Source organism: Rhincodon typus, chromosome 13 (assembly GCF_021869965.1).
Source record: "Rhincodon typus isolate 14 chromosome 13, sRhiTyp1.1, whole genome shotgun sequence".
Classification (NCBI taxonomy): domain Eukaryota; kingdom Metazoa; phylum Chordata; class Chondrichthyes; order Orectolobiformes; family Rhincodontidae; genus Rhincodon; species Rhincodon typus.
In genome coordinates, this window is record NC_063344.1 from 2,489,496 (window position 1) to 2,514,133 (window position 24,638).

Consider the following 24,638-nt stretch of genomic DNA (forward strand, 5'->3'; position numbering starts at 1 on the left):
TTTTTGCTTCTGATTTACAGCATCCGCAGTTCTTTTGGTTTTTATTTAGGTTTGTTAATGTGCTACTTAAAACTAATTCTCCTTGGATCTATTAAGCTTTTATGCTGGCTCAGGGATTACAACACATTTGCACGGGTCTCCTGGCTCTCCAGAACGCTGCCCAATTAATCCTGTTTTGTGGGGTGGGGGTGGCGGTGGTGGGGGAACGGGGTTAGAAAGTTGGGGTATGGAGGCTGGGGGTAGTTGGTGTTTGGAAGTTGGGAGCTAGCGGGGTTTCTTGTACACAGGAACCTACTGCCTGACTGAGGGATTGGTATCAAGGAGGGTTCCTCACTGAGACACTGCTGCTGTCTTTGTATCTGGTAACTGGCCCCATTGGTTGGTCACAACCTCCTCATGGATCCCAACTCACTCTTGTCTCCAGTGATCCAACTATGGGTGTTCCTAGTGACAATGCTGATGAGGCTCTGCCCAGACTTTGATTGTGTGACAGCTCTTGAGGGATTGATTTCCTCCCTCTTGATGCCTTAATTAAACAGGAAGTCTGATACTGTCCAGGTAAGTCGCTATTACTCTGTCAGACCTCCTGAAGAAAAATAACATGATATTCCCTTTGGGCCTTCAATAGGTGTGACCCTCATCACTAGCACTAAATTTTCCCTCATTTTCAAAATAAAGTTTGCAGGCAGGCAGGTGAGACCACATGACAACCAGGAAGTGTTTGTCTGTCTCTGTGATGACCAACACTTGTGCAATTCACAGTAGTAGAGATAGTCCTAAGCCAGCTATCCAGAATTGGCTCAGCTAAAGATATTTTTGTTCATCTGGAGCATTTAAACGGGAAATCTGCTGACATTTTTTAATTGATAAAGTAGTCACAGAACTAAACCATTTATTGTGACTCTTAATGAAGGAAAGATCAAAACATGCCCCCGTTGATTTTTTACAAATGGTAATAGGAATTAAAAAGTGGCAATAGTCAAAAGTGCAGTAATGGACAAAGATGCATTGTCAGCGCATTGAGTATAAGAGTTGGTTCTGAGGAAGGGTCACTTGACCCGAAACGTTAACTCTGTTTTTTCCTTCACAGATGCTGCCAGACCTGCTGAGCTTTTCCAGCAACTTTGTTTTTGTCCCTGATTTACAGCATCCGCAGTTCTTTTGGTTTTTAGTTGGGAGGTCATGTTGCGGCAGTATAGGACATTGGTTAGGCCACTTTTGGAATACTGCGTGCAGTTCTCAGCTCCCTGCTATAGGAAGGATGTTGTGAAACTTGAAAGGATTCAGAAAAGATTTACGAGCATGTTGCCAGGGTTGGAGGGGTTAAGCCATAGGGAGAGGCTGAATAGGCTGGGACTATTTTCCCTGGAATGTCGGAGGCTGAGGGGTGACCTAGGGGTTTATGAGGGGCATTGATAAGGTAAATAAACAAGATCCTTTCCCTGGGGTGGGCGAGTCCAAAATTAGAGGGCATAGGTTTAAGCTGAGAGCGGAATGATTTAAAAAGGACCTAAGGGGCAACTTTTTCATGGTACGTGTATGGAATAAGCTGCCAGAGGAAGTGGTGAAGACTGGTACAATTACAATATTTAAAAGGCATCTGGATGGGTATATGAATAGGAAGAGTTTAGATGAATATGGTTGAAATGTTGGCAAATGGGACCAGATTTATTTAGGATTTCTGGTTGGCACGGATGAGTTGGACCGAAGGATCTGTTTCCATGCTGTACATCTCTATGACTCTACTGCCCTTCCTCAATTGATAATGTATTTACGTAGCATCTTCAAGGAGAAATGTTGGCTTGTGGTATTATTGCTGGACTATTAATCCAGAGGCCTAGGTAATCTTTGACTTCCACCAAAACCAGGTGTGAATTTGGCAAAATGACCGTGCCACCTGCCCAAAGCCACCCTGGGGGGAATACAACCATTTCCAGGTTTGGGCTTCATTGAAATGACACTAAGGAGCCAGAAATTAGCCAGCTCCCACAGTGAGTGTTTCTTGATATTTCATATGTCAAAGCCCTTTTTTAGTCACTCATGGGTATCTCGGGTTGTCCTATCATTTATTGCCCGTCACTAGTTGTCCTTGGTGGTAGCGGTGAGCTGCCTTCTTGAACGACTGCAGTCCACCTGCTGTAGGTTGTCCACAGTGCCTTTAGACAGAGAATTCCAGAGTTTTGACCCAACGACACTGAAGAAACATATTTCCAAATCAGGATAGTGAGTGGCTTCGAGGGGAGCTTGAAGGTGGCAGTGTTCTCATGTACCTGCTGCCCTTGTCCTTCTAGCCGGAAGTGGTTGTGGGTTTGGAAGGTGCTGTCTGAGGATCTTTGGTGAATTTCTGCAGCGCATCTTGCAGATAGTACACACTGCTGCTACTGAGTGTTGATAAAGGAGGGAGCCGATGTTTGTGGACTGATGTTCATCTAACACAGAGCTAGGACTTTACTGCAATGTTTCTGAGTGCACTATGGTTGGAATGTGCTGCTGGTATTTGTATGCAATTTTTTCCCAATGACAGATCCAGCCACATATCAAACTTATCCCAGAGGACACAAAGACGCTGTTAAAATTCTTTAAACAAGTTGACGTGCAACACTGATTTTCTGCCACTAGATGCTGTTGATGTATTTAACAAGTACTGCATCATCACAGAAAAATATGCTCGTTTTCCATTTTAACAGTCAAGCTGACATTGGATTCCCAAAAATTGTGCAATAGCATCAGAAAGCACTTCTCACTTCATTATGTTAAATCAAATAATTGTTTGACCTTCATACTTAGTTCCAACTGACTTGTTTCCAGTGATCCTTGCACTTAATTCCACATGACTAGGTTACAGAGTTCTGTAAGTTTAATATTTATGAACTATGTGCTTTCCTTATGTTTTTCCTGTCTCTTTTGTGCAGGCCTGTACGTGTAGTGGTAAATCAAAATGTCACTGTGATGGAGTAAAAGGCAATAAGGTAAGATAGTCAATGTTCATTGTTATCCAATACATAATTCGTAATTTAAGAACTGAAAGTCAAAGAACACCCAACTGCAACTAAGTTAACTAAATTAAATACATTAATTTGGTAACATTTTGAATTATTGCACCTTTTATATTGACTACCCACTGGGTAAAGGTAGCTACTGTTTGATTCATTATGATTCTGCTAGAGCTCAGAGCCAGATCCTGAAAATACATGGTGGAAGCTAATTACATTTCATGCCTAACACTGCAAAGGAGATTATGATTGAAAGCAGGCTATGATGACTGTTTATTTTAATGTTCTCCTTTCTCTATCTGCCTTGTACACAGTGTGTTGGTACTTGGTCCAAATTGTCACTTGTTGCTGTGATTTGTTAGATGCAGGGGACAAAGTTTCTGCAGCTGTTCCTAACTTCCTGCCATAGCTTTGCTGTAAACCTCAGAGAAATGGTATTGTATATGATATCATCTTTTGATAGTACAGAATGTAATGCTGAGAAAAAGAGACATCCCATTGGAGATTTTCATCTTGCACTCATCAGGACGGAATCACAGGAATACCAATGTACTGATGCTGATCCCCAAGTTGTGTACACAGAGACAGGAGAATTCCTGGCTAATGAAACCCATCCTTTAAAAAAATGCCTGTACAAACTTCCTTTTTGGTGTAAGGAGGAGGCTGTGGAGCCTGGATTGGAAGTCAGCGGAAATACAACTAGGGAAGACTGAGGAGTATGCCCAGTGTGCAGGTGGGACTGATGACAATGGGCCTTGGGGTTCCAGCATTTTGCCCAAAGTTTTAAAATAAAGGTTAACGTCCCTTCTGTCCCCACACGGTCGCCATGCCTCATCCATGAAAAGCCATGTCACCTAAGTTCTGGTGCCTACCCCCATGGCTTCCACACCACAATGGAAGGCAACCTGAAATGGAAGGCACTCCACTGTGATAAGGGATCGTTGTGAAATTAGTTGTGCATCATGAATCCAGCAATGGAAATCTTCAAGCTAATGTCTACAGATGGTGTGAAATAGAAAACAAGTTTCCTTTTTTAACTTTAGACTTTTTTTTCAAAAGGTCAATTGGCCTGCAGTTTTAAATGCCTCAACAGTCTTGGCAGATCACTCTGAAAAGTTCTTTTGACAGAATTGACAGCTCTTTGACAGCTTTGACTGTTATTTAAGATCTTGACAGTTTTTCTGCTAGCTTGACAGTCCCAATGAGATCATACTTTCTTTACACACAATCATATCTATTTATAAGTATCCAAAGGGATATTGACCTCTCTCAAAGAGTACCTTCCCATTGCCAAAGTGCCTTACTTCAACCAAAGGACAGCTTACCACCCATAAGGATGTCCTGTGACAAAATCCAGAGCCATATCTTAATACTCTAAAAGCGTACCTTGGCTATTCAAATGAACTCACAAAGCTCAGAACTGTTCTTACCTGGTCTAAGCTGCAGACATCCACCACACTAAAATCATTGCAGCCCAGTGAGGATTGGTCATCTCTGGATCCAAGTACACAATGAACACTGGTGATGACTCGCCGTGTGCTTGATTGTAAGTTTGCATTAAGTCATAAAGCTATTTGTCCTGTTAGCGGTATGCATTTTGGTCTGGTAATTCCAGGGTCTAAGAATTACTATAAGGAAGAAGGGAATGGGATCAATTACTACACACAGGCACACTAATGTACTCATGTACTCTTATTTGTTCGAATCATATCTGATCCATAACAGACATGATGCAATCTGATCAATCAATAAAGTGGAGATCTCACCATGAGCAAGAGGATCAGTTCAATAGGAAGATAAAAATATACAGCAGGGATTATATCATTTTTACAATTAAATGGGAAAATGCCCAGGAAGACACATCAGGAGCAGTGATATTGGAAAAATTAAAGTGGTATCATTATGGAACAATCTCTCAGTTAAATCTCAGGAAAAGACTACAAGTGTATTCACTATAGAGAACAATGACGTATGGACAGAAATCAGGGAAAAGGACTGTGATATGCTTTAACAAATTACAATTGAGAGGCAGCAGTATTAACAGTTTAGAGGACTTAGAATTGGATTAGTTCCCAGGCTCACATGACATCTATCCCAGGAAGATGTGGCCCCTGCAAGTTCACCTCACACTTTATAATCTGAAGTAAGTGTTTGGAATTGAAAGGAAACTAGTTGATGGTTAAAACTAGGGCAGTCATAAAGCTATGTGGATGAAAGTAAATGGTTTATTCAGACATTGCATCAGTCTTAGAAATTAGAGATGAGAATGTGGTGGTAAAAGAATATAGTTCAGAGGGAGTATTCATGTCTCTATTGCCTTTATGATGATTTTTGATCTATAAGCAGTATAATTAGGACAACTTATAACTTCTTAAAGCTATCCTGGAATTTACCATTGTTTTTAAGAATGTTTGAAAAGGCTTCTCAAGTGTTTGTGTCAATTATGGAGGAATCTGTCGTGATATTTTGGATAAAAAATTCTGGTTCATGTGGCCAGACAACCCTTGACCTGGAGGCAGTGCCAATAGGAAGGAAATAATGAAGGCATCTAGTAATACACAAGTTCTTCAGTGAGGAACACAGTGAAGACACATAAAGGAATTACTGCAGTAAATAAGACAAAATGATTAGAATCAGAAGGTAATCAGTGCAGAAACAGACAGAAAAAGAAAGCAGACAGACAGAAAGAGGAACATATAATATGTGTGGGGATAAGCCAGTAAATCTCTTTATACAAAGGTCAATTTGATGTTGTTAGAAAAAAGAAAACTGGACTTTTAGAACCTATTGGGTAAGCAATATACAAGCAAGCTAAAGGGAACTGAATCCTAAATGTAGTGTGAATAGCTCAGGTATGTGAAAGGATTAAAAGTTCCCATTAGAGATCAGGATTGTGAACTGTGTGTTGTTGATTAATTAAAAAACAACTCCCTAAAACAACACGATCAGAAATGATATGACCAATGTGAGGGGAGGTATGCAGATGGGCACCTTGTCAATGTTAACCATATCCAGAACATCAGACTGAATTTGAAACAAAAACAGAAGTTGCTGGAAAAGCTCAGCAGGTCTGACAGTATCTCAGAAAAGTTCTGAGGAAGGGTCACTGGGCCGGAAACGTTAACTCTGATTTCTATTCGCAGATGCTGCCAGACCTGCTGAGCTCTTCCAGCAACTTCTGTTTTTGTTTACAGCATCCGCAGTTCTTTCGGTTTTTATTCAGAGTGAATTTGTGGCAGTGATTTAAGGGTTCATTTGATTGAGTTGAAGGTGGGAGATCTTACATCCAAAGAGCAAGTTAGTGAATTTTAGAATTGCACATTGGCACATTTGTGCAGGAATTAATACGGGTTCTTATGGCTGTGTAAGACAGTTTTATTGTATCAACTGTTTGATGTGAAATTGGTCTTTTTATTTGGAGTATAGTTTCCTGTTAATCCATATTTAATTCAGATAGATTCTGATTAATGTTGAGTAAAATTTACAAGAAATAAAATCTTTGTCTTCTTTCTTTGGATTGTTTTGTAAATTTGGTTATTTTTGATTTACACTTTTACCATGGGACTTAATAATACCTGAAATTCATAGAGTGCAAGTTACACTCAAAACAGTGTACAAAATTAGATGTAATTCCATGATTCGACAACATTTGCCAAATAATCCTGAGTACAGCATGATTTATGCTGACAACCAATTCAAGATCGCCAGTTGTGCATTGATGTGTGGTGCACTCGCATGTACTGCAAGCTACATATGTTGATGCACAGGGCCTCGCAGACAGAAAGATCACACACATATACCTGTTTAAACCAAACAAAATAAGCAACAACCATTAACAACAACAAAAACAGAAATTGCTGGAAAAGCTCAGCAGATCTGGCAGCATCTTTGGAGAGAAATCAGAGTTAACATTTTGGGTCCGGTGACCCTTCCTCAGAACTTTAATTTCTCTCCAGAGATGCTGCCAGGCCTGCTGCACTTTCCAGTAATTTCTGTTTGTGTTTCTGATTTACAGCATCCGCAGTTCTTTCAGTTTTTATCTAATAAGTAACAACCGTTCTCTGGTTCATTCCTCAGAACAATGCCTTGACCAAAGAGAATTAACTTGCCTGGTTTAAACTTGATAGCTTAAGCTTGATAGTAAACTGACAGTTATCATTTACGTGAGGTATTCTCTACAGCAATGCTGCTACTAATCTCAGTCAATGTGCCACCCAATCACCATTCTCTTATCGTACAGTATAAAATGCTGTTTGCCTTTACATTGACATTCTAGTGAATGTCCCAATGAGTGCAAAACAAGAAATTTCAATAAGATGTGTCTATTTTCTCAATACTCAAGTTCTGTACAACCCAGTGTCTATAGATAACACAAAATTAATTTTCAGGTTTTCTTTTAAATTGAGTTGCAAACTTGGATTTTCGTTTTGAACATTTCATCAACATTTGGTTGTTATTATAGAACTTGATTATTGATGGAAAGAAAAGCATAGCCAAAGCTTTTGTCTTGCACTGATCAAGACAAATGCAACAATACCAAATTTCCAACATTTATAATTATTACTACCACAGAGAAAAGTTGTGTTGATTGGTTGGCCAGAACATTACCATGGAGGAACTAATAGAGAATTGTTGACTTCACATTCTTCTGGGTAATTTTTAAAAAGGCACAAGACTTGAACCATTTTGCTTCATTTGCAGAGAATGGGTCCCTGCAAATGAGTGCATGCTGCTTCTAACAAGCAAAGTGAGTCACATTGTAAGTTTAAATTATTATCTTAAATTGATTATTAGTGTAGCTATCAGTGCGCTCAGAATTGTTCAGCAGATACTCGTTAATCTTGGAATCACATCTAACAGTAGACATTTAAGTTTGTGTTTTGCAAGTGTGGGCTGGTTGAATACGATTTGACTAATAGGTAGAAAAGTCATTTCATGCTGCTACTGTGTAAGGTATGTGTTGTCTTTCCTAAGGATAGGTGATCCAAAACTATGTCTTAATGACAATCTCTAGTCCCATAGAGATTTTCTTTTTATCCTGCTCAGCAAATTAAGATATATATCATGTGGTGAAAGGATTTTTTGGTATTAACTCTATTTAAGTTGTAAAGTACTTCCACAGGATTGACTTCAAAATCTTTTTCCATATCATGGCAGGGCGAAAGAGGTTTCCCTGGTCCACAGGGTCCACCTGGAATTCCAGGCTTTCCAGGTATTGAGGGTCCTCGAGGTCCAGAAGGTCCTAAGGTAAGTCAGCTCCAAAAAGACTAGCTAAAGACAAGGAGTTATAATAAAAGAGCTTGTCGTAAAGGAGAAACTAGCAACAATTACCCTGTAATTAGGTGTTTGCCTGCCTCATTTAAAGTAGCCATCAATGCTAATTAAATAATTTTAAAAACACATGTATGATGTGCTTGTGGAAGTAGATAGAAACTAGGTCCTGTTCCTATACTACATTTTACAGTAAGACCATAAGATATAGGAGTAGGATGAGGCTATTTGGCCCATCGAGTCTGCTCCACCATTTGATCAAGCCTGATATGTTTCTTAGCCTCATTCTCCTGCCTTCTCCCTGTAATCTTTGATCCACTAACCAAATAAGAATATATCTATCTCTGTCTTAATTACACTTAATGACTTGGCTTAAACAGCTCTCTGAGGCAATGAGCTCCACCGATTAACCACCCTCTGACGGAAGAAATTCCTCCCCATCTCAGTTCTAAAGGTTTGCCCCTACACTCTGAGGCTGTAACCTCAAGTCCTAGTCTCTCCTAGAGTGGAAACATCTCCTTCACATCCACTCTATCCAGGCCTCCCAGTGTTCTGTAAGTTTCAATCAGATCTCGCCTCATCCTTCTAAACTCCATCAAGTACAGATGCATAGGCTTCAACCACTCCTCGTATGACAAGCCCTTCATCCCTGGGATCATTCTTGTGAACCTTCTTTGGTTCCAAGGCTAGTACACTCTCCTAAGATATGGAAATCAATGTAGTGTTTTCTTGTAATGCTTTCACCATGCTTTATGGGTTTTTTTTCACATTAAGTTATCAAGGTAATTCAGTGAAGTTTTGTTCTTCATGCAGATTCTCACTAGGATGACTGTGGTTTGGAGAATCCAGCTTAGCTCCAAGCTGCACTGGCGACAGAGTGAAGAAAATTAACCTTAAATTATCTTTATAGAAACAGAAATGATTCCAGCCTTATCGGTAGTACAAGTTGAAACAGTTTCTCCTGTAAATTACATGTGCTGTAGTGGTTGGTTGGGAACATCATTTGACATCTTCCATGTACAGTATTGAAATAGCAGGACTTTGATCAGGTGTATGAGCTCGATCTTGAGGGTTTCATAATGAACTTCCTGCACCTGAGAAAGAAACAGGAAATTGGTCACAGCTGCACCTGTTAAAGCTACCATTGATATGTGTTGCTGAAAAGGGCTCTTGTGGCACAATAGTAGTGTCCCTACCTAGGGACCAGAAGGCTTGGGCTCAAGTCCCATCTGCTCCAGAGGTGTGTAATAGCATCTCTGAACAGGCTGATTAGAAAAATAGGTGCTGCTTAATACTTGGTGATAACAAAGGACAAGATGCTGTAAGTCAAAGCTGGAGGCTTTTGGGCCATAAAGGAATATTGCCTTCTTTGGGTTTCCTTGAGAATGAAAGCACACACAGTTTGGAAGGAGGCAATAAACTGAATGTCGTTTCCAAAATAGAGAGAATCTGAAGACAAGTGGGGAAATCAAAGGATTACCTTAAATAAATATTCATCACCATCTTCATGCTTGCACTCAGGGGGATTTCCCAAAGCACAGGATATCAACAACATTCAAACTGAGTACATCACCAAGCCCTGATGAGATGCACTCTTACCAAAGTTGAAGAGTAGAAAACAGAAGCCCTGTCCACAGTACGTCTATTATTCTGAAATACGTACATAAATTGTGCCATTGGACTGGCGGTACAGATTCGTTTGGATGAGAACTTTGAAAATAACAGAACTAATTTCTGTCAAATTCTTTTCAGGACCAATGGCATTGGTCACATCAGTGATCCACCTAAGCATCTTACTTTTATAGAAATAAACACGTACAGTGTTTAGTTGCATGATAGTGTGACCTGAGATGTAACAATACTGTAATACTAACTTCACAACTTGAATTAGATATTCATGCCTATCACACGTGTTTTTTTTTCAATTACCCTAAACAAACAACTTGGTGAACTCAGGGCACAAACACAATATACAAAACAAATTATAATCAAAGTCATTTTAATTCAATTATCTTTGCATAAATAGCACATTGGATGTGGAATGTTTGTTAAATTCTCTAGATAAGGTTATGAGGTGCGTATTATTTATCATCAATGGGGAAACAGTGTTTTAGCCAGTGTAATATTATCTCAAATTTCAAGCATCTTTTCACTTATATAAAATGCAATGCTCTAAAATGCAATTATTACAGGTTCCTTTTTTTCTCAAATATTTGTGTGGAAAAGTAGTCAAAAATCCTAAAGTACAGAAAATTTTAAAATGTGTCTTTCAAACTTAAAACAGAGTTACCAGTTAAACACATCTCATTAAAATGGAGCTTTATATTTGAACTGTTTGATCAGATACACTAGCTGAGAGGAAAAAGTGCTCTAAATGTTTTGGAAGAATCCATTTGGTATCTATTATTAATTACCTTTTGTATACAGGGTATCAGAGTTCAAAAGAATGTAATGAAGGAAAATTTGTCTTGGTTGCTTGCTGAATGAAGATAGTAATTCTAGATTTTATTCTCTCACTAAATCTGAATATGTGACATTCTTTTTTCCCATTTTGATGTTAACAGGGAAATCCTGGATTTTCTGGACCTCCAGGCATGAAAGGTTTGAGGGTAAGTGTTTTTATACTTATCAGACAGAATAGCAAACAGAGAAGTAACACCTGTTTCCAACAGCTCCTACAGTTTGCTCATCTTTTTACCCTTTAAAAGAGTAGAAGGAAGAACAAGCAATAGATTTACAACAATCTATTTCCAAAAGGCATTTGATAAGGCACATCATCAAATGTTCAAGAGCATGTGGTGTAGGGATCCACAGTTTGAATACTTTTTTATTTGGCTCACAGGATGTCGGTGTTGCTGGCTAGGCCAGCATTTATTCCCTACCCCTAATTACCAAAAGGTCAATTAGAGGTCAGCCACATTGCTGTGGGTCTGGAGTCACATCTAGGCCAGACCAGGTGAGGATGGCAGATTCCTTCCCCAGAGGGCAATAGTGAACCGGATGGGTTTTTCCCAACAATTGACAGTGGTAACATGGTCATCATTAGACTCTTAATACCAGATTTTTATTGAATTCAAGTGGCACCATCTGCCATGACAGGATTCGAATGCAGGCCCTCAGAACATGACTTGGATCTCTTGGATTAACAGTCTAGCAATAATACCACAAGGCATTATCTCCCTCTTCTTGTGATTCAGCAGAAATTGGACAGAAACTTTGTGACAGATATTGGTGAATGGTAGATTGGTCTTCTTTAGGGGTGTTTTGGTGCAGTGGTAGTACACCAAACTCTGGACTAGGAGACCTGGGTTCAGATCTCAACTGCTCCAGAGTTGTGTCATAACATCTCTGAACAATTTGGTTAGAAAATATCTATAAATCATAGTCCATTATGTAACAGTATAATTAATAACTTCAATTCTTTTCATTTCCATAGGGACCTTCAGGTTTACCAGGCCATCCAGGAAACCCTGCTGTGCCGGTGAGTAAACAAAAAATGGCAAATTACAGAGAACACTGGACTTCCTTCTAATGCTAGACTTTCTTCCATCACAAGATATACACCATGTAAATGACCAAACTCCAAAAATAGTACAAGCTAAGGCTTTAAAAGAGGATCACAAGATAGGAAAGCATTGTGGACTGGTGTTCCAACTCATATTTATCAATAATAGCAACTTGCATTTATTTTTTATTTCAGTTACAGGATGTGGGTGTTACTGGCTAGTCCAATATCTATTGTGTGTCCCTAGTTGCCCTTGAGAAAGTGGCAGTGAGCTGCCTTCTTGAACCATTGCAGTACATGTGCTGTAAGTAGACCCACACTGCTCTTAGAGGGGGAATTCCAGGATTTTGAGCTGATGACACTGAAGGAACAGTGCTATATTTTCAAGTCAGTATGGTGAGTGGCTTGGAGGAGAATTTGCAGGAGGTGGTGTTCCAATTTATCCGCTTCACTTTTCTTTCTAGATGGAAATGGTTGGGAGTTTGGAAGGTGCTGTTGAAGCATTGGTGAATTTCTGCAATGCATCTTGTAGGTGGTATGCACTGCTGCCATTATGCATTGGTGTTGGAGAAGGTGAATGCTTAGGGCAGTTAGAAAGAATGCCAATAAAATGGCTGCTTTGGCCTGGATGTTGTTGAGATGCTTGATGTTGCAGGAGGTGTACTCATACAGACAAGTGGGGAGTATTCTATCACACTTCTGATTTGTGCCTTATTGATGGTGCACAGGTTTTGGGAAATCAGGAGGGGAGTTACTCACTGCAGTATTCCTAGCCTCTGACCTGCTATTGTAGCCACTGTATTTATGTGGCTGGTCCAGTTCAGTTTCTGGTCAGTGGTAACCCTTGGATGTTGACAGTGGGAATATCAGTGATGGTAATGCCATTGAATGTCAGGGGTTGGTGGTTATATTCTTTCATGTTGGAGAAGGTCATTACCTGACATTTGTGTGATGCAAATATTACTTGCCACCTGTTAGCCCAAGCCTGGGTATTGCCCAGGTCTTACTGCATTTGGACATAGACTGCTTCGGTGTCTGAGGAGTCACAAATGACGCTGAGCTTTACACAATCATCTGTATTTCTGACCTTATGATGGAGGGAAAGTCATTGATAAGGAAGTTGAAGTCAATTTGACCCAGGATACTACCCTGAGGAACTCCTGCCGAGATTTCTGGGTACTGAGATAATTGACCTCCAAGAAATACAACCATCTTCCTTTGTGCCAGTAGAAACAATTGGGCACTTCACAACGTCGTACGCACTTAATGTTCAAGCAAAAGTTTTGCTGTGGATGATAATCCTTTCTTCCCTGTTATTGCACAAAATACAGCAATACAGTGCAAAAAATCTTTTGTTGCTCAACGCTTGTGAATCATTGATTGACATTACACACCCTATGGTCTACTAGACAGTTTGAATGCAGATAATGGAGTGACGACATGATGTTAGTCACTCCCTGCTAAGTAAAAATGTCTTGAAATAGTTTGCCATTGAATTGTAATGAGTTGTCCAACACTATCCATTTCAGGACACCGAATAAACTGAAAATAGTAGTCTTTGCATTAGGAATGGTTGCACTTGTTATGCTGCTAAATTGTTGAACAATAAGAAATTTGAAAAAGTAATCTGTCCCAAAGATGTAATCTTCCCTTTGTTGCTATCGCTGTCCAAGAAATGGCTGGAATATACTATGGATGTGGATACTCCCTCCTTTGCATGGGTTTGCTCATGTGGCATGCCTCACATTCTTGCAAGTGATAGTGATCACAACTCCCTGACCTTTACTGTTGTCATGGAGAAGGATAGGAACAGATGGTATGGGAAAGTATTTAATTGGGGGAGGGGGAATTACAATGCTATTAGGCAAGAACTGCAGAGCATAAATTGGGAACAGATGTTCTCAGGGAAATGTACGACAGAAATGTGGAGGCCGTTTAGGGAGCGCATGCTACGAGTACTGGATAGGTTTGTCCCACTGAGGCAAGGAAGGGATGGTAAGGTGAAGGAACCTTGTTTGACAAGACATGTAGAATATCTAGTCAAGAGGAAGAAAGAAGCTTACTTAAGGTTGAGGAAGCAAGGATCAGACAGGGGTCGAGAGGGTTACAAGGTAGCCAGGAAGGAACTGAAGAATGGACTTAGGAGAGCAAGAAGGGGGTATGAAAAAACCTTGGCAGGTAGGATCAAGGAAAACCCCAAGGCGTTCTATACTTGTGTGAGGAACAGATGGATGGCCAGAGTGAAGATAGAGCCGATCAGGGATAGTGGACGGAACTTGTGCATGGAGTCGGAGGAGGTAGGGGAGGTCCTTAATGAATTGTTTGCTTCAGTATTCACCAGTGAGAGGGACCTTGTAGTTTGTGAGGACAGTATGAAACAGGCTGTCATGCACGAACAGGTTGATGTTAGGAAGGAGGATATGCTAGAAATTTTTAAAAACATGAGGATAGGTAAGTCCCCTGGGCCAGACGGGATATACCCAAGGTTTCTACAGGAAGTGAGGCCTTTGGCAATGATCTTTGCATCCTCACTGTCCACTGGAGTAGTACCAGATGACTGGAGGGTGGCAAATGTCATTCCCTTGTTCAAGAAAGGGAATAGGGATAATCCTGGAAATTACAGACCAGTCAGCCTTACTTCTGTGGTGGGCAAATTATTGGAGAGGATTCTGAGAGATAGTATTTATGATTATTTGGAAAAGCATAGTTTGATTAGAAATAGTCAGCATAGCTTTGTGAGGGGCAGGTCATGCCTCACAAGCCTTATTGAATTCTTTGAGGGTATGACAAAACACATTGATGAAGGCAGAGCAATGGATGTGGTGTATAAGGATTTTATCAAGGCATTTGATAACATTCCTCATGGTAGGCTCATTCAGAAAGTAAGGAGGCATGGGATTCAGGGAAATTTGGCTGTCGGGATACAGATTTGGCTGTCCAATAGAAGACAGAAGGTGGTAGTAGATGGAAAGTATTCAGCCTGGAACTCGGTGACCAGTGATGTTCCACAGGCATCTGTTCTGGGACCTCTGCTGTTTGTGATCTTTATAAATGACTTGGATGAGGAAGTGGAAGGGTGGGTTAGTAAGTTTGCCGATGACACGAAGGTTGGTGGAGTTGTGGACAGCGTGTAGGGCTGTTGTAGGATGCAACGGAACATTGACAGGATGCAGAGCTGGGCAAAGAAGTGGCAGATGGAATTCAACCCAGAAAAGTGTGAAGTGATTCATTTTGGAAGGTTGAATTTGAATCCAGAATACAGGGTTAATGGCAGGATTCTTGGCAGTGTGGAGGAACAGAAGGATCTTGGGGTCCACACCCATAGATCCCTCAAAGTTGCAACCCAAGTTGATAGGGTTGTTAAGAAAGCATATGGTGTGTTGGTTTTCATTGGCAGGGGAATTGAGTTTAAGAGTCACGAGGTTATGCTGCAGCTCTATAAAACCCTGGTTAGACCACACATGGAGTATTGTGTTCAGTTCTAGTCACCTCATTATAGGAAAGATGTGGAAGCTTTAGAGAGGGTGCAGAGGAGATTTACCAGGATGCTGCCTGGCTGGAGAGCAGGTCTTATGAGGAAAGGTTGAGGGAGCTAGGGCTTTTCTCATTGGAGCGAAGAAGGATGAGAGATGACTTGATAGATGTGTACAAGATGATGAGAGGCATAGATAGAGTGGATAGCCAGAGACTTTTTCCCAGGGCGGAAATGACTATCATGAGGGGACATAATTTTAAGGTGTTTGGAGGAAGGTATAGGGGAGATGTCAGAGGTAGCTTCTTTACACAGAGAGTGGTGGCTGCATGGAATGCACTGCCAGTGGTGATAGTAGTGTCAAATACATTAGGGACATTTAAGCGACTCTTGGATAGGCACATGGATGCTAGTAAAATGAAGGGTACGCAGATTAGTTTGATCTTAGAGTAAAATAATAGGTCAGCACAACATTGTGGGCTGAAGGGCCAGTACTGTGCTGTTTTATATTCTATGTTCTATGTTCTATGTTCTTTGTTCTATGTTCACATGCATACACAAGTCATTGAATGTCCTGATTGATCCCTAGCCTGTAGACACACTCATGGATCCGTCACCTCTGGTATTCTGTATCCCAAAGCCTTGCACTGCAGTAATCTTGCTCTGCCACATCCCGTTGAAGAGGCAGCCTGTGTCTGATGTGCACATGATCAGCAAACAACGATGCCAGGATCTCATAATGTACAGGGGGCTCACAGGCGGCATTAAGAAGCAGACAGCACCACTAACATTTTGTTAAGGTGGATACAGGAATACTGTGTATTGCCAACCATTATCTGGACTAGTATGGGCAAATCCTAAGTTGCAACCTTTCTGTCTGAAAATCAGAGCTCATATTTATTAGTTTCCAAAGTCTTCTAGACCCACGTTGGCCTTATGTTACAGTGAATTTCAGATAATAACCTACAGCAACTCACGTCAAAAGTGACGGTGGTCCCAGAGCTAAACCAAATAAAATTCACACAATATTCTTGTCCTGTCAAACACAACTTAACCTCAGAAGATCTTGACATACAGTGATATTTATGTTTTCCATTCTAACCATCACTATGGCCTTGCCAGAATGTGAATGTCCCGAGTTATGGATAGTTTTACATAATGTCAAACAGGACCTAAGGGCTGACTAAGTTAATTCCCTTTATTTAAAGTTACAAAAATGACAGGGTAAAGGGGATTGCACTCTGATCTATAATAGACTTTGCATCCAAAGCAACAAGAACAGATTGCAGCAATTGAAGTTTACATTATTGTACACGTCATTTGAGTTACCAATGTCCTGTGCTTTTGCACTGTGTAGCTGACCAAACCAAGGGGTCAGAATTTTACTGTTGATAAAAGAATGTACTTTAATTTTCATTAGTAAGTTTCTGAAATAAACTCCAACTTTTTCTATCTAGGGTATCCCTGGAAAAGATGGTCCTCAAGGTCCTAAAGGCATACCAGGATGCAATGGCACAAAGGTAAGTCCAGCCTTAAAACATCAATTTGTTAAAAAAAATGGCCAGCATTTCAGGTCAGACTTGAGCTAATCCAGAAGTACTTGGAATTTCCAGTGTAATCTATTGTTAATTTGAGACATTTAGAGAAGTATAACCTCTGCTTCAGAGGAATACATGAAAATTGCAAGTTCTTTCTTTTACAGGGTGATCCTGGCTTTCCAGGAATTCCTGGCTCTGAAGGATTAAGCGGACTTCACGTATGTACTATACAAAGCTGACTGAAACCAATAAAATTATTAAAATTTCATTTATGTGTGCCCTGATTTCTGTCCCTTTCTATTCTGCCCGAAACATATTCTCAACAGACAGTACAGGACAGTGAAAAGTGGTTCAAAAATAGTACAAAGACAAATCACTGCAATAGGCCAACAACTAATACTGCTTGCATAGCTGAAAAACTTCAACCTATATGAATACCACTGACATTTGTGCTGACTATTTACTCTGAATAGTTTTCATCCAATGTGGTTTGAGCTGATAAGTCTCAAGAAACATTTGCAGCACACAAATGCAAGGCAATGACACTCTCCAACAAAACAGAATGTAACAATCTTTCCTTGACATTCAGTGGCATCACCATCACTGAATATCTCACTATTGAGCAGTTCCTGAACTGGATTCACCATAATAATACAATGGCTACAGGAGCAGGTCAGAAACTGGGAATCCTACAGCAAGTAACTCAACTCCTAATTCCCCAAAACCTGTCCATCATCTACAACACCCAAGGCAGGAGTGTCAAGTAGACCAACGCACCTTCTAAATGCATGACCTTCACTATCTAGAAGGACAAGAGCAGCAAATACATGGAAACACCACGTGCACATTTCAATCCAAGTCACACAGCATCATGACTTGGAACTATATTACTGATTCTTTACTGTTGCCAGGCCAAAATCCTGGAACTCCAGGTAGTACATCATTGCCACTTCAGTGCTTTGGAATGCCCTGAAGTTATGAAAGATGCCATATCAGTGGAAGTAGTTTTTTTCTGACAAATTGGCAGGCTCATTTACATCACAACATCCCACAGGACTTTTATATCTTTTGCTATAGGTGAAAATTAAAATTAGAAGAAATGACAAATAGACTGTTGTTTCAACATTACCCTTTTTACATTAAGGCATAAAATCAAAGTTATCACCAATCATTTGTAACCCACTGAGAACAAAATAAATATTTCCAAGAGGAGTTAAATAGTTACAACTGCTGTGGGAATTTGTTTACTCTTTTTCAAAAATTGAAGCGCTTTTCTGACAAAATCCTAAACTATATTTTTCTAATTTTAATTTTCAGGGACATCCAGGGCTTCCAGGACAAAAGGTATGTCATTCACTAAGAAAAAGGGTTGTCATTTGCAAATGAAGTTAGTTCTGCCTATTGATGTAATTAAGGGAGAATTTGATTGACTGAAGCTTATACTTTGAATTTTATTTTGTCCTTCCAATTAGAAATGACCAGAATGTCTGGATTTTGATAAGTCACTTTTTTGTTGCCATCAAGGTAAAAATGATTATGAACAGGACGAAGAGTCATATTCACTCAACAATCATGAGGTTAAAAATATTCCTGAAGTAGACAATGGGTGAATATTGACAGCAAGAGTGATTTTCCCCACAAATAATTGAGGGTGAAACTAACACTTAGGACAGAATTTAATGCTTGCCCTCAAGGCACGCTAGAAGGTGGTGAGCTCTCTGTACAATGAGTGAGGTGGGTGCTTCAGGGAGACTCCATCACCTTCCTGATTCTTTACCCTTCACACATACTACGATTAATTCAGGGTGGAAGGTTTGAGATCAGCCTTACAATGAGAGGCCAATGCAACCTAAGGGCCACTATTGGTACTCAACCAGCAGGGGATAGGGCCAATGCTGTGTGCCAACCCACCAGATCGATACTGGTATGTGGCCTCATTCTCCTTATCTCTATTTAAAATGGGAGACACCATGTTCACCCTCTCAAGTTCCCTCTGGATCCGACAGGTTTCTATAAGATCACCTCTCATTCTTTTAAACTCCAATGGATACAGGCCCAACTTTCCTTCATAAGATAACCCTTCATCTCAGGAATCAACTTTTTGTAAACGGTTTCTAATGCAATTATGTCCTTCCTTAAACAGACAAAAATCTCAATACAGTATTCCAGATGTGAAATTATGTACAGCTTCTGTTTATTCAGCAGGGTAGGGCTTACTAACATAACTGTATGAAGTTGCTGTTTGTTATGCAGGAGTTGGGGTTTAATGCTCCGTAATTTTGCAATATGTTTATCTTGAAAGGGTGAACCAGCTCAAACTGTATCATTATATCCAGGGGACAAAGGAAGCCGTGGACCACCAGGTCAACCAGGACCTCCAGTAAGTGTCACTTTTCAACCTTGTGCGTTGACACCTGGTGTGTTTGATGTCTGAGATGAGACCGATAACATGAGAGATTTAACATCGCAGAGCATGATGTAAGATTGGACATAGCTCTTCCTGTTATTTAGCTACAATCATTAATTTGCAGGAACACAGAGCAACTGAAGCTGAACTACCATTTAATTCGAACTGACACCTCACCCATATTTATAACTGTGGCACTGGAGCCCCTGTAAAGAATGGCATTGAAGTTGCTGTATAGTGCAGACCAGCTGGTGCTCGGAGAGCAGGACACATTCTGGCATATGAAAGCTTAACTAGAATGCCTGGCTGCAAATAAGGCATCAGGATGAACACAAAAGTTTTTAAGACCATAAAATCATAAGATATAAGAGCAGAAGTAGTCCATTCAGCCCATCAGATCTACACCACCATTCAGTGAGATCCTGGCTGATCTAATCATTCATGTTCTTTTCAATTTTAGACAGACTTTTTATGAGGCTCTTCAATCATCAATACCTTACCAGGAAGTGCCATTTCAAGTACTGAACACAACCATTGCTCTTTAGCATATAGCTTTGCATTGTACCCAAACTACATATCATAACTTTTATACAAATAGAGGGTGACAGATAGGCAGATCCTACAACGTCCAACCTCAGACCCTCCGCTGTCGTTAGAGGTTTCCAGTTCAGGTCAGCAGAATGAAAAGCTGGTTCTTCCAATTCAACCACCCACCAAATGTTTCTCTTCCTTCACAGACCCTGAGAGCTTTCTGGATAATGGCTGCTTTTTGCTTTTTGAGGTTATCTGTGCTGATCAGACACCATCAGAAAATAAGAGACAACAAGGTGCAGGGCTGGATGAACACAGCAGGCCAAGCAGCATCATAGGAGCAGAGAGGCTGACGTTTCGGGCCTAGACCCTTCATCAGAAAAGGGGGAGGGGAAGGGGGTTTTGAAATAAATAGGGAGAGAGTGGGAGGAGGATAGAAGAGGGATAGAGGAGAGGATAGGTGGAGAGGAAACAAACAGGTCGAAGAGGTGGGGATGGGGCCAGGAAAGGTGAGTGTAGGTAGGGAGTTAGGAAGGGGATAGGTCAGTCCAGGGAGGACGGACAGGTCAAGGGGGCGGGATGAGGTTGGTCGGTAGGAGATGGAGGTGCGGCTTGAGGTGGGAGGAGGGGATAGGTGGGAGGAAGAACAGGTTAGGGAGGCAGGGACGAGCTGGACTGGTTTTGGGATGCGGTGGGGGGAGGGGAGATTTTGAAACTTGTGAAATCCACATTGATACCATTGGGCTGCAGGGTTCCCAAGCGGAATATGAGTTGCTGTTCCTGCAACCTTCGGGTGGCATCGTTGTGGCACTGCAGGAGGCCCAGGATGGACATGTCGTCTGAGGAATGGGAGGAGGAGTTGAAATGGTTCGCGACTGGGAGGTGCAGTTGTTTGTTGCGAACCGAGCGTAGGTGTTCTGCAAAGCGGTCCCCGAGTCTCCGCTTGGTTTCCCCGATGTAGAGGAAGCCACACCGGGTACAGCGGATGCAGTATACCACATTGGCAGATGTGCAGGTGAACATCTGCTTGATGTGGAAAGTCTTCTTGGGGCCTGGGATGGGGGTGAGGGAGGAGGTATGGGGGCAGGTGTAGCGGTTGCAGGGAAAAGTGCCGGGTGTGGTGGAGCTGGAGGGGAGTGTGGAGCGGACAAGGGAGTCACGGAGAGAGTTGTCCCTCCGGAAAGCAGATAAGGGTGGGGAGGGAAAGATGTCTTTGGTGGTGGGGTCGGATTGCAGATGGCGGAAGTGTCGGAGGATGATGCGTTGGATCCGGAGGTTGGTGGGGTGGTACGTGAGGACGAGGGGGATTCTTTTTTGGTTCTTATCGCGTGGACGGGGTGTGAGGGATGAGGTGCGGGAGATGTGGGAGACACGGTTGAGGGCGTTCTCGACCACCGAGGAGGGGAAGTTACGGTCCTTGAAAAACGAGGACAACTGAGATGTACGGGAGTGGAATGCCTCATCCTGGGAGCAGATGCGGCGGAGGCGAAGGAATTGGGAATAGGGGATAGCATTTTTGCAGGAAGGTGTGTGGGAGGAGGAGTATTCATGAGATTTGTCTCATTCCTTGTTTTGTCATTTCTGTTAAACCTAATTTTTAATTAAATCAAATATATTTTATAAAAACCAAATAAATACCTCCCCTCAGAGAGGAAAGGAGGAATGTTTGGGAAAACAAAGAAACATTTTCCACGTAGGATACATTTTGGTCATTCACAGTTAGAGTGGATTTGAACATTTTTTTTGGATATTTATCTCCATTGAATATCAAGAATTTTGTTACTGAAGAAAATAAATGGGAAGTTGAGAGGTGAAGTGTTTATGTTGAAACAGTAGTCACCAGAACAAAGTCTTATTTGAAGATTTGAAGTTCTTATTTCTGTAGGAAAAGACAGGGTAAATAAAGGTAAACTGGTTGGAGATTCTGGAACTAGGAGGCATACTCTGAGAATTAGGGCCAGACCATTCAAGAGCGATGTTAGGAAGCACTTCTACACATAAAGATGGCAGATGTTTGAAATTGTCTTCCACAAACAACAATGGATGCTGGATCAGTTGTTATTTTAAATTCTGGAAATAGTTCTTTGTATCAGCAAAGGTATTAAGAGATGTAGACTAAAGGCAGGTAAAGGGAATTAGGTCACAGATCAGCCATGATCTAATTGAATGGTAGAACAGGCTTGAGGGGCTGAATGGCCTACTTCTGTTCCTATGGTACCGGGCATGGCCTTTATTCAGCATGTGGTTCCATACGGTCAGTAAAAACCTGAAACCTCTTTGGTGATTGGGAGAAAGAAAAATGAAAACACTGATATTGAAACTAAATCTTAAGTAATGCATTGTAGAGAAAGATTTTTAAGTGCAGGTCATTACTCACTGGACCAGGAGGTCCTTGACGGCCAATTTCTCCTTTCCTTCCCTGGATTAAAATAATAATATTTTGTATATTAACTCATTAAATACATATAGCATTTGCATGATTGTTATGAAATATAACTGTATGGGTTAATTAGTCAGAATGCACAGCGACTTACTGATGCTCCATCTCTTCCTGTGAATCCCAAAAAGCCTGGATCACCTTTCAATGCCTGAGGTAACAGAAAACACATGTGACAGCTCACAACAGGTAATTTTCTTGTGGCAATATTCAGCTGCAGTTTTGAAATAGAAGTCTAAATTTCAGACCCTTGATATCAGTGGCCCAATTAATTGAATAATATTAATAATTAAATCATATTTATCAAGAGGTAGTTTTCTCAATTGAAAATGATTAGAAAATCAAACACCTTATGCAAAAACCTGAGCTGATGAATAACTGAATTTTATTATTGATGTAAGTCAGACCAACCTGGATCCCTGGTAGTCCAGGTCTCCCATCTTTACCTGGTTTCCCCTAAAAAGAATAGAAACGTTAATCAAGTCAGTTCACAACTCTATAAATAATGCATATAACTTCTTCCTTTCTAAGTTCTTCCATTCCTTCTATTTTCCTATTTATCACTGCTACTGGGATCTTCTTTGCATCTTCTAGTGAAGACTGATGCAAAATAAGTGTTTATTGCAAAATTTCATCTCTTTAATTTCCATTAGCAATTTTTCTGACTCGCTTCCTATAGGCCCAGCACTCAGCTTGTTAACTCTTCTTTAAATTCTTTAAATGCCCATGGAGAAGCTGAGCAAAATCTTATAGGGGTCTGGGAAATGGTGTTCTGGTGAGGAGTATGGTAGAATCAGGGGACAATTGTGGTGAGGCCTGCCTTGATGTTAGAAACAACTTGCATCATCTTTTATGCTTTTCATGAGAGATCTGCTCCTAGGTTTAAGTAAAAAGGAGAGGCTGGATAAGCTGGGACTTTTTTTCCCTGGAACATAGGAGGTTGAGGGGTGGCATTATAGCGGCTTATAAAATCATGACGGGTATAGATAAGGTGAATAGCAAAGGTCTCTAGAGTTGGGGAGGCCGGCCTCTGACAACTCCCATTGTCCAACGAATCCTGGCCTCAGCGCAGACACACGAGGTGTCCTCTTGCCTGGTGTGGCAGCCTACCGTGGCTGCTTCCTGGCTTTGTGTAGCACCGCATCATGGCAGCCTCCCTGTGTGGTATGGTGGCATCCCAGCGTGGCATGGTGGGCTCCTGGTGTGGCATCTTGTCTGCCTGGTGTGGGTCTTCCGGTGGTATGTGGTGGTGTTTTGGCCTGGCATGGCCTCAGCATGGTCTTGTGGTTTTGAGGGAATTCCAGAACGATCTTCCAGCCTCATGACCCTTGAGGTGAAGCATGGCGCAGTCTGGATCTAAGGCTGGTGCGGACTCGAGGCTAGGTGGCAGCATGATCTGGGTTGGAAGACCATTGTTCTGAACTTTTATTTCTACAATGCTGGACTTTTCATTTCTCCATTTTCTAAGATCATGTAACTGAAGAAGCTGTACCTAGGTACCTTTGTATCTGAGAAGATGCTGTAAGTGGTGATCTATAAACTTTTCACTTTACTTATTTGAGTACATGTGACAATAAAGCCAATTCAATTCAAAACTAGAGGGTAGTTCAAGTTCCTAGGAGTAAATAACCAATACCAATGATCTACCCTGGTTCAGCTACATCAACACTACAGTCAAGAAAGCTCACCAATGCCTTTACTTCCTCAGGAGACTAAGGAAATTCAGCATATCCACAAAGACTCTTACTAATTTTCATAGATGTACCATAGAAAGCATCCTATCCAGATCCATCACAGCTTGGTATAGTAACTGCTGTGCCCATGACTGCAAGAAATTACAGAGAGTTGTGAATGCAACCCAGTCCATCACGAAAAACCAGCCTTCCTTCCATTGACTCTGCCTACACTTCCCGCTGCCTCAGGAAAGCAGCCAACATAATCAAAGATCCCTCCTGTCCTCATTACACTCTCTTTCACCTTCTTCCATTGCACAGAAGATACAAAAGTTTGAAAACATATACCAACAGACTTAAAAACCTGTCATATATTAGAGTTGATCTTTGTCTACACCTTCTCTGTAGCCGTCACACTATGTTCTGCATTCTGTTCTGTTATCTTGATGAACTTTAGGATGCAAAACAATACTTTTTGCTGTATCTTAGTACGTGTGACAATAATAAATCAAATCAAATCAAATCAGTGGCGAAATGCTGGGGTTAACATAGAGAGTCATAGAGTCATACAGCACGGAAACAGAAATCAGTCCAACTTGTCTGTGCTGGCCTGTTTTTGGGAAAACTAAATTTGTCCCATTTGTCTGCACTTACATAGAACATAGAACATAGAGCATTACAGCGCAGTACAGGCCCTTCAGCCCTCGATGTTACGCTGACCTGTGAAACCAATCTGAAGCCTACCTAACCTACACTATTCCATCATCATCCATATGTTTATCCAATGACCATTTAAATGCCCTTAAAGTTG

At 41.0% G+C, this 24,638-nt stretch overlaps 1 protein-coding gene across 1 annotated transcript in view; it reads left to right on the forward strand.

The window, feature by feature from the left end:
* LOC109918187 (collagen alpha-1(IV) chain-like) overlaps positions 1-24,638 on the forward strand; it is a 197,314-nt gene that overhangs the window by 67,667 nt on the left and 105,009 nt on the right. The window contains exons 2-9 of the mRNA XM_048604479.1: positions 2,913-2,969; positions 8,151-8,240; positions 10,829-10,873; positions 11,701-11,745; positions 16,699-16,761; positions 16,944-16,997; positions 18,097-18,123; positions 19,082-19,159. Coding sequence (XP_048460436.1) covers positions 2,913-2,969; positions 8,151-8,240; positions 10,829-10,873; positions 11,701-11,745; positions 16,699-16,761; positions 16,944-16,997; positions 18,097-18,123; positions 19,082-19,159 — 459 coding nt within the window. The remainder of the gene's footprint in view (positions 1-2,912; positions 2,970-8,150; positions 8,241-10,828; positions 10,874-11,700; positions 11,746-16,698; positions 16,762-16,943; positions 16,998-18,096; positions 18,124-19,081; positions 19,160-24,638) is intronic.